The following is a 10876-nucleotide window of genomic DNA, read 5'->3' as shown; positions in this document are numbered from 1 at the left end:
TTAGGGTGTAATCTCTTGGGATAATAAGAGATTACACCCTAATTGTCATGACATGGTGACAATTTGGTGGGACATGATTTTTGCCAAAGTCTCAAGAATCAGAGTTTACTGTTAATCTATTGGCATGATTTGTTCTTTCCATGGCCATATATGTATAGTAATACTACTGTATATTCAATTAATGATCATTCAGACTCAACACCCTAAACAATCAGTCAAACCACAATAGTCTGCCAAAGCACAATAGGAAACTGAATCAATAATAACAATGTTCTTCTGTACCATATCAGTGTCCGGAGATGACTGCGGTATAAAGAACTGCCTGGCTTTTCTGAGCCTTTATGTTTCTGCAGTGTTGCTCTCCTGATTCACGCTGCCTTATATCAGACAGCCCGCCGTGCGCACTCAACATACTCGCCGACAAATGTTACAGTCTGCTTTAAACACATCCCCACTGACGCTGTTCAGCCATGGATGTGCGTCTTCACACTCATGTCTGTATCTCTGCATACGTTCTCGTTTCTGGGGACGTGGTGGAGCGTCGGGTGTAGTAGCGGACATTTTTAAAAGGCGCGAGTGTGTGGCCTCTGTCGCTAGGAAACGGTGACAGCAGCGCCCATAGACATTTGTCTATGGCAGCGTCAGCTGGCAACACCGGTCCGTAGTAGGCTGGGGGTCCTAAGAGGATCCACGACAATTTTGCTGGCCTTAGTATTTTCCTGTATTTTATGCTTAATTGTTACATTTAGCGTTGATTTGTGTGTGACAGACATGAGTATTGGACATTTTTAAAAATATGGAACAAATCGCGTCCCGTATCGGTTCCACACGGGACGCAACATTTAATTGCCAAATAAAGGACGATTCCGTATTTTACGGGTGGCAACCCTACTCTTGATTTTTTATTTTTTTTTCCACTAAACACTCTTCTTCTACTTTGGTTAGGCTTGTTAAAGAACCAATTATTGAGTGTTATGGTTTGATTTTGTTTTTTACTATATTCTGGTAGAGTGGTTTTCATAGTGGCAATTCAGCATATACTACAAAATAAAGGCCCTTCCTTACAGTTGGTCTGTTGGCATTTTATTTTGAAAGGAATAAAGAATCACATCAAAGAGATTCATTCCAGAGCACGTCAGAGACATATGAAGAGATGATGTCATCAGTCTTTGATCTTAGAAGGTATAAATAGGCTCAGCATTCAGACAAAGTTAGTAATCGCCGACGAAACACAAAACAAGAAGGTTGTCAGACTCAAAGCAATCAGACGCTTAAAAACACAGAAGAAAACATGAGAAGGCAGAACTCTGAAGCACGTACGATGTTAGATGCACAAAGACCACAGAAACGAAACATGCCGGAATCCCAGAAAAAGGCAGAAGATTTTAACGGTGAAAGGAGGGGTGATGCTGGTTATATGTCGTACAAATCGGAAGAATGGTGCCGGTACTATCCCAGTGAATACAAAAAAGCGACAAAGGTACATATTAACTGTCTCAAGATGAAACTGGAGGCATCTGAGAATAAACTAAAAGAACTTCAGAAATGTTACTTTAGCACCAATAATTCAGGGAACATAGACCATCTGATAACCCAACTGCCGAATCTGAGAAGAAATAAATGAGCTCGAAGCCAACAAACAATTTTAGAGAATACCATTAATGATCTGAAAGAAAAGCATCATACGCTTGCAATGGATTCCTACAACTACAAAACTGATTCAGAGATCACCATTAATAACCTGAAGAAACAACTGGCAGAGGCTTGTTTACCACAAAACCTGCAGGAACAAAGTAGCCAACCTGCTGCAGAACTGAGTGCAGAGCCTTCCTGCCGAGCCACGAAGGCTTCACAGACTGACTTCAAATCTGCCAAAATGGCTGACCTTGAGCTCAAGTGTGGCAAACAACAAGCGCAGAACCAACAGCTCCAACAGCAGCTCCAGGAATCTCAGAGACAACTGGAGGAGCAGGCAATTCAACACAGACAGGAGCGAGAGAAATTCCAGTCTGAAATGAATGAGGTAAAATCCCTGCTCGCTAACTACAAGGACCTTCATGCTTTCTACCTAAAAATCATGAAGGAGGAGAATGAAGAAAAGAGCAGCATGGGAACTCGACTGGAAAAAGCAGAGGCAGAGAAGGAATTACTGCCGCAGACTGTGGAGCCTCTGCAGAAAAAGCAAGGCACAGAGCAAGGAAAGGAAGGAAAAGTGGACTTGGTGCCGCAGACTTCCTTGTCTCTGCAGGAGCCTGCCGAAGAGAAGCAAGGCATGGAGCAAGGAAAGGAAGGAAAAGTGGACTTGGTGCTGCAGACTTCCTTGTCTCTGCAGGAGCCTGCTAAAGAGAAGCATGGGAACTCGACTGGAAAGAAAGGAAAAGTGGACTTGGTGCTGCAGACTTCCTTGTCTCTCCAGGAGCCTGCCGAAGAGAAGCAAGGCATGGAGCAAGGAAAGGAAGGAAAAGTGGACTTGGTGCCGCAGACTTCCTTGTCTTTGCAGGAGCCTGCTAAAGAGAAGCAAGGCACGGAGCAAGAAAAGGCAGGAAAAGGAGACTCACTGCTGGAAACTGTGAGATCTTTGCAGGAGTCTTTGAAAACAAAACAAGGAAATGAGAAGATCCTCATCGCCAAGCTGGAGAAGCTTGAGGAACAACCCAAACAGAAGAAGAAGAAGCGCAATTGGCTGCTTAGGCTCTTCAACAGAAACAAGTCCTAAAAATCTGATTTTTTTGTCCTAAAAATCACATTTATACACAGCTAAATATGTCAGTGAACGTCTCAGTGGTACGGTAACAAATCATTCCTTTTTTCCATCACGCCCCCCCAACCAGCCACGGCAGATGGCTGCCCCTCCCTGAGCCTGGTTCTGCTGGAGGTTTCTTCCTGTTAAAGGGAGTTTTTCCTCCCCACTGTCGCCAAGGGCTTGCTCAGAGGGGATCTTCTGATTGTTGGGGGGGCTCTTTAAACCAACCACTGATCAGATCACTGGCATTAAATTTCAGACTCAGCAAATATGTAAACGGATGACTCCTCACAATCATGACATTACACTGTCATGATGTCAGGAATCATCCATTTAAAACATCTTTGCTAAGTCACGTTTGGTTATTTATAAATATGACTTTTAGGACCCTGAGACCAAATTTAATAAAAAAATAAATAAATTAAAAAAAATTCAAAGTATCTGTGTGAATGTTTTCATATATACTGTAAAAAATGTCCTGTTTTATGGTAAAATACCCGGCAGCTGTGGTTGCCAGAACTTCACTATTAAAAATATGGTACAATACAATGAGAAATGACACCTGGCTGGCTTGCATTTTACAACCAACAACTGCTTCTGGTTAATTAAGAAGAAAATAACAGATAAAGCCCAGTGCACTCAAAGACACACTGTTAAACTTTAAAAAAACTTTTTTGCGAAAAAGTTTTAACTGATCCAATCACTCTTCCACCCCTTTCACATTCCGTGGCCCGGATCCGGCCCGTCACGCAGCATTTTTAAATATACAGTCAAATTTCTCCGTCCCTGTGTGGTCAAAAGACACATGCGACACATCAAAAGAAAGCTACGGCTCTCCTCTTTCCAACCATGTATGCCATTCCCAGGCACAACAATCACAGCATATACAGCACAGGGTATTTTAAACTAATACCCGAAACTAGTAATTTGACTTCCCTACGAAGGCTTGTCTCGAGACCAAATCTTCATAATTCCCCACAAATTTGGCATCATTCTGTCCATAACAGTCCAGTGAATATAATCCAATACATCCATGAGGTCAAAAACAGGAGTCGCATCCACAAGGGCACCAAAAACAGAGCCTAAACTTTTCTTGAAAAAACGTAAACACACTTTGTTGCCGACTTTAGCTGATGTAGCCCCTGCTTTACCCTAGCTTTACGCTTCAAGATGGCAGCCCGGAGTCTTAGGCTTTCATTGACACCTAACTAGACACCTAGATTGACACCTAACTAGAAACCACACCCCAGCAGCCCCAATGACTTCAGGGCCATAGCACTCACCTCTGTGGTGATGAAATGCTTTGAGAGACTCATCAAGACATTCATCACCTCCTCACTGCCCACCACCCTCGACCCACTACAGTTCGCATACCGGCCAGACAGATCCACAGATGACGCCATAACCTTCCTCCTCCACAAGACCCTTTCGCACATAGACACCGGTAAGGGGAACTATGTGAGAGTGCTGTTTGTAGATTACAGCTCAGCATTCAACACCATAGTTCCCTCCAGGCTGGTCTCTAAGCTGCTGGACCTGGGCCTGGGCCCATCACTGTGCAGGTGGGAGCATCACCACCTGGATGGGAAACTGCACTAAGCAGGACTTCATGGCCCTAAAAAGGGTGGTTCGTTCAGCTGAACGGACCATCAGAACCACCCTTCCCAACCTGCAGGACATTTACACCAAGCAGCGCAAGCTGAGGGCCATGAAGATCCTAAAACAGCCCAGCCACCACGGACACTCTCTCTTCTCCCTGCTCCCATCAGGCCGGCATTACCTCTGCCTGAGGACTAAGATTGAAAGGTTGAAGAAGAGTTTTTACCCACAAGCCATCCGTCTGCTCAACTCTGAGCCCTAACTGGACTATTATTGCACTATGTAAATATAATATTCTATAATTCCATGTAAAAGTGTGTATAGTGTATAGTATATAGTGTATAGCGTAGCGTGAATTACTTATTTTTATTCTTCTTATTTATATGTGTTTGTATATATGGTTGCAGGTACAAAATACATTTCACTGTGCATTGTACTGTGAATAACTGCGCATGTGACAAATAAACACTATCTTATCTTATCTTAACCTGACCAACTGGGACACTGTGACGGTTGTCTGTAAACCGTGACTGTTACAATGACTGGCACAGATATGTATGTACAATATGTACAAATATGTAAATAGTTTTATTTAATATTTTTATTTAAAATATAGTAATATTTGTGTGTTTATTAAAATGTTTGTTTACTATAGCACTGGTTTGGACTACTTTTTATAATGCACAAGTTTAGTGTACTCTTTATTGTTTTTTATGATAAAATATGAATTTCTAAAACAGGGAGAGTGGCTTTGGCTCTATATTCTAATTCCTCTAAGTGTAAGCTTTCTTTAGAGCCCTCATTGATGTCTGTAGGATGAAGCATTCAAAAGTTATTGCATTTTTCAGGGTTGTCCAAGTGTCCATTTATAGTGTCCAAAAATGTCACTCTGAAAAACGCACAACCTATACCTTATGAAATATGCTGTAAAATACTCAGTTTTACAGCTATTGCTTTCAAATTTGAAATGGGACTAGCCAAGACCTTATTCTTTGCAATCATGATGTGTTTTAGTCCACAAGTACCAAATTCAACTGTCTACACTCTTGTTTTTTTGTTTTTTTAATCTAGGTGAGAAAAAAAATCTTCAAATCTGTCTGTTCCAAAGAGTATAACTTTCTGATAGTTACACTTAGAGAAAATCTTACTCTTGTATTAAAAAATATAGAATGTTACCTTTCCAAAATGCCCAAGCTTTTTCACACAGTCTTAAGGGTTTAGGAACAGCTTTAACTTAAAATTGTGATTACATTTTTAGGCGTTTTTGACAAAAAAAACCCCGGAATGTTAAAGTATGAAGGTACCGCAGTGTTGAGATCTTCTTTAAAACAGTTTGTGTCTGCATAAATATGAATAAAATCCATGGTGCATTGAACAAACATGAAAAAAGTAGCCACTTGCTTGTCTGATCAAGAGTGTCAGAGTCCAGGTATGACTGAAGAGCGTACTCAGGATGGGATGGAGTCACATATGGACATGATGTTCATGAAGCTGGAACTTAAACTGCGTGTTGTCACCAGTTCAGCTTGCAGACCCATGTTAACCATCAGGGTTTCACTGTGGATGGGCATGATCCTTTCTGTAGACAGAAAACAAACACAAAACAAAGCTGGATTGATGCAGTGCTGAAGCTTGATGCCGCCACAGATATTCATGTGAAATAAGAAAAACATCCTCTTTCAGTTCAAAGGTTTGACATGTCAGGATATTCTAAAAAAAAAGAAAAATCCTCTGGTCTTTTTCAGGTTGTAAACTTCTTTAAATCCAAGTTCAAATTAACAGCATGACATTAGACTGTGTCATTATTTAGTAAACAAAGCTAAAATGTAGGGTCATAATAAGTATAGCCTTCATTTTTCCATGGCAATTAAGTGGGAAAGTGACAGCCAGAAGCTGATAATCAAATACACTTGATTAACTGCTCACCAGAAGTCATGAGCAGCCCTATGAAAGTAGATGTTTTGGCAGTTAGCTGCGCTGCAGTCTGCAGTCCATCATGTCTCCTCCTCATCCTGGCCACATAGAGCAATCCACATGGCCAGGATGAGGAGGAGACAGAGGTAGAAGCAGCAGGGGAGCTATCTGATCAGGCAGCGAGTGCAGGAGAGAGGTTGCAGTGACCCCCAGACGAGGCAAGGCACAGAGGAAGAGTAGTGACGAGATGTTGGAGGAGTATTTGAAGAGGAAGGAAGTAAAGGAGGTAGAGAGAGAGAGAAGGAGGGAGCCCGGAGGGATGACACAACACACTTCTTGCTCAAATTAACTCCAGCCACGAGGAGTTTGCGCCACCAAAGCAGTCATGGATGAGAATTAAAATCCAGGAGCTTGTCCATGAGGCAGAGTTTGAGCCATCACAAAATGATCCATTTCTTTAGCTTATTCATTTCCTTATGCATGAGTTTGCTTTTCGTAGGGTTGGTTTAATGAAGATTCTCAGTCATTTTCAGGCGCACCCCCCGCTTCCATCCAAATCCACACACACGCACACACAAGCTTTTTTATTTTATTTTATTTTTCTTGTTATGATCTGTTATATTGTAACTACCAGATTAATCTGTAAATGGCTTTATTAAATTTAATAATTGGACTCCTTATTCCGTTGTTTTGTGTCATTCCTGTTCGATAAAACGAACACGCAGAAACCTAGAGGCTTAAGCAGCACACACGCTTATTATTTAAATTCCTTCAACTGACATAACATACCGACTGTCTTTAAACCACTTTGAAAAGCTTTTTTCATCCTAACAACGTTTTTATCCTCCTTCTCCCTTTTCCATTTTATATTTTGTGCCCTTTCTTTTTTGCCTCTCCATCTCTGGCTAGCCATCTACCTGTTGAATCATCTCTAGGTAGCTAGAGATGATTCAAATAAAATAGTCCTGATCGAGCGCGTTCTCGAAAGCGCATGCTGGAGTGCCTTTTGTGTGTGTGTGTGTGTGTGTGTGTGTGTGTGTGTGTGTGTGTGTGTGTGTGTGTGTGTGTGTGTGTGTGTGTGTGTGTATCGGGGCTGGAGTCTTCTAATTTTAATTTATTATTATGCATTGTATTTTATTAATTCTTTTACCACTCATACTTTCATTTATTGTCTGAGGCACCTGGAAGGACTGCACTTTAACTGTCACTGTGCAGCTTGCGTGTACTATGACAATAAAGATTCTATTCGATCAGGTCTAAAACTGAATATAAATAAATGTGAGATATTAGCTGTGCACCTGTCCCCTGCAGCCATGCAATATGCAGATTAAAAAGGAAGTAAAACATCTGGGCATTGTAAGTTCAAAGGATAAGTTATTAACAGAAAACAGGAAACGTGTAAATCAATTTTAAACAGGTGGCTGCAGAGGGACATAATATTTGGCAGGATCTTGTTATCCAAAAATGGACAGCTTGTCCAGATTAATCTATCCAGCATTTTCTGATGAATGGCGTGTTAAAACTAAACTGGTTAAGATCATTTATTAAGGACAGGCAATCTTTTTTGGAGCATTAATACTAATGCAATTTTTGATACAATGGGTGGAATAGACTTTTTGTTACATTGTGATTTTGTTATAAACATAACTTTACTCCTCACAATACACCAGTTTGGAACAACAGATACATTCGACTTTGTAAAAAATCTCTGTACATTGATGAATGGAGATCCAAAGGGATTTGGGCCGTAGCTCATTTTATGGATGAGAAGGGTAATCTATTACAGCATGAGGTGTTTTTGTGAGAAGTTTAATGTCAGATGTACAGCTAAGAAACATAAAGCACTAACCAAAGTCATCCCAGTCCCTTTAAGATCAATGATTAAAGAAGATATTGTGTGAGACAGCTCTGCATAGCAGGAATTCACTTTTGTGATAGCAGATTCACAAACAAGATGATTAGAATTATTTTGCTGAATGATGGCTATCCTAACCCAGTTAAAAGAAATTATCTTCTGAAAGAATTTCAGATTGAGCAGGTCAAGCCTATACGAAGAAAATGCATTGGACTTCCCCTTCCCCCTAAAGTTAAAGAAGTTAACTTCAAAATCATTAATGAGATTTACCCAACCAATGAGTTTATGAAACTGAAATTTAATCTGGATGTAAACTCCTGTGTGTTCTGTGAAAGTGATATTGAAATCCTGGACCACCTATTCTTCTACTGTGGGGTGGTGCAGACTTTCTGGGATGACATGTGGAGCTGGCTGCAATCCAAGGGGATTCAATGACCACCGTTATCAGTTACTGTAGTTAAATATGGAACATTCATTGAGAATTCCAATTTGGACTTTGTTGTCAGGACGGTGTTATTAGGGAAATTTTATATTCACAAATGTCGATACCTAAACCACGTATAAACAGATGGCTTAACGAATTTAGACTCCTGGGTAAATTGCTAAAAATTGCAAATGACAAGAAAGCCCTTAAATTAGTTGCTCTGTGCAATACGTTCTATCCAGGGTTATAATAGTTTTGGATTTTACATTATAGTTTCGTTTTAGTTAGTTTTTACTTCTTTTTCTCTAATTCAGTTAGTTTTAATTAGTTTTCAGAGTGGTTTTTCTCGTTTTTATTAGTTTTTATTTTTGGTTTCATGCTTAGTTTTAGTTAGTTTCAGTTAGTTTCAGTATTAGTTTTAGTATTTTCATACCTAATCAGGTGCAAGATTCAAGGCGCAAAAGTGACTACTGTGTAATGAAAACTTGACAAAAGATACCGTTTAAAGAAATATATTCAACAACCAGCTGTTCACAAGACATGCTAAATGTGTGTAATATTAAGGACACACATGAACATCAACAGGGAGAAACAAAGAAAAACATGAATTCCCAAACTCAATAAATTCTACAATAAACTCCACAATAAACTTCAGCATCAGTGCAGTAGATTAACACCACCTACATGTGCTGTTTGACAAAAACAAACTCTTTGAAGGAGTCAAAGCTCAAATCCAGCTGCATCCTGATGTTCTCACCACCTGATGCTGCTTCTGTTTTGGAGCTAGCTTGGTTAGATGCTCGCTAATTAAACTTGCAGGGTCTTTGCGGCCTCTGTACACAACCCACGGAAGTTGCCGACCTCATGTCCACATTTATGCTTGTGTAGCTGGATTGTGTGTGTTATTACCTTGTGGTCGTGTGCAGGTGTTTTATATGCAGCGCAGGCTGGGACTTCTTTTTTGGTCCTCACTCTTTGTGCTCAGTTTTTTGGCTGCAAACATATTTGTCCCTGTTTTTTTTTCACTTTCTTCATTCCTTCACGTCCATCCTCATAGTTTCAGCAGTCTCCTACCAGGAATTTGCTGACAGTTGTGAGTCCTTATATTGATGCTTTGATTATTATTCCTGATTGTTATTCTCTCAGTGATAAAGTAGCCGGAAACGCACAAGGACTAAACAGTTTAGTCACAACTTTCTGGGCTGCGTGGACCCGACAAGTAGTCCCGTTTCTCAGAGGCGCAGGCCAGGTTACCTGGTAGGATCAGAGCGGTTTCTGTAGCCGTTGTGCGCTTCTCAGGTGGACTTTGATGTTGCTGGTTTTTCCTGACTGAGAAATGTTCTGCACATTTTTCATCATCCACAACAAGACTTTTGATTCTATCTGTGCTCTTGTACTCAAAGAGCCTCCATACGGGACGCTGCCGCTTTCTCGGCAGACCGCAGCCATTACTTTGCGGACCAGCGCGGTGAGCGCACGCACATGCGCACACACTCACACAGTTGTCCGATGGCGCTCCCAGCTTAAACTTGGAGAGCGGAAAAAATGATTTCATATCAATCCACAAGGCTTAAAAAAAAAAAAAAACAAGTAAATGAAAGTCAGTTTATCGATAATTTCAGTTAGTTTTAGTTAGTTTTGTAAACTCACAATTCAGTTTTAGTTAGTTATCGTTTTTTCCTTTTAATTATAGTTTTTATTTATTTCAGTTAACGACAATGTTTTTTCAATTTCAGTTTTCGTTATTTCGTTCGTTTTCGTTAACTATAATAACCCTGGTTCTATCTATTTTAAGATGACCCCAATCTAATTCAATTTTATTTTACTCTATTTATTTTCCTTCTCTTGAGACATAGTTCACAACTTGTCTTTTTTTCTGTGTTAATTTTCTCATATTTCATGCTTATCGTTTTCTTCTTCTTTTTTTCTCTTTCATGCTTATCTTTATGTATATTGATCTTATGAATCACTATTGTTACTGCCATGTTTGCTTGTACTTATGTTCATAAATGTAAAAAAAAATCCGACTGGCCAGAGAAGGGTTCCCTATTCTGCACAATGCAGCTGACAACAAAACACAGCAGGGCAGGGGATGGGGAGAGGGAGAGAGAGGAGATAAGTGTGCAGATGTGTCTACTTTCTGATGAACAGGAGGAGAGAAACTGAAATTAAGTATCAGTCCCATTATGCTTGTCTTGAAAATTAGTACAGTCTTTGCCTGTAGCCACTTAGAAGGACATTTACAGGGAATGCTTTATTAGTTTCGTTTCTATCCAAGTCTGCTCATGCTCATGTTTTTGTGACCCTACTGCATCCCTGTTGGCTGGACGAAGGCGTCCTC

At 40.3% G+C, this 10876-nt stretch overlaps 1 protein-coding gene across 1 annotated transcript; it reads left to right on the top strand.

Annotated features, from left to right (window-relative positions):
- The first annotated feature begins 1643 nt into the window (after positions 1 to 1643).
- On the top strand, positions 1644 to 3133 carry LOC115776064 (spindle assembly abnormal protein 6-like). The gene is made up of 2 exons (XM_030723677.1): positions 1644 to 2248; positions 2417 to 3133. The coding sequence occupies exons 1-2, from the start codon at positions 1694 to 1696 to the stop codon at positions 2714 to 2716; spliced, it is 855 nt and encodes a 284-aa protein (XP_030579537.1). The 5' UTR covers positions 1644 to 1693; the 3' UTR covers positions 2717 to 3133.
- Positions 3134 to 10876: the final 7743 nt, after the last annotated feature.

The sequence above is a fragment of the Archocentrus centrarchus genome, unplaced genomic scaffold (assembly GCF_007364275.1).
Source record: "Archocentrus centrarchus isolate MPI-CPG fArcCen1 unplaced genomic scaffold, fArcCen1 scaffold_26_ctg1, whole genome shotgun sequence".
NCBI lineage: Eukaryota > Metazoa > Chordata > Actinopteri > Cichliformes > Cichlidae > Archocentrus > Archocentrus centrarchus.
Note: the sequence above shows the minus strand (reverse complement) of the source record. Positions and strands in the feature narration are given on the sequence as shown.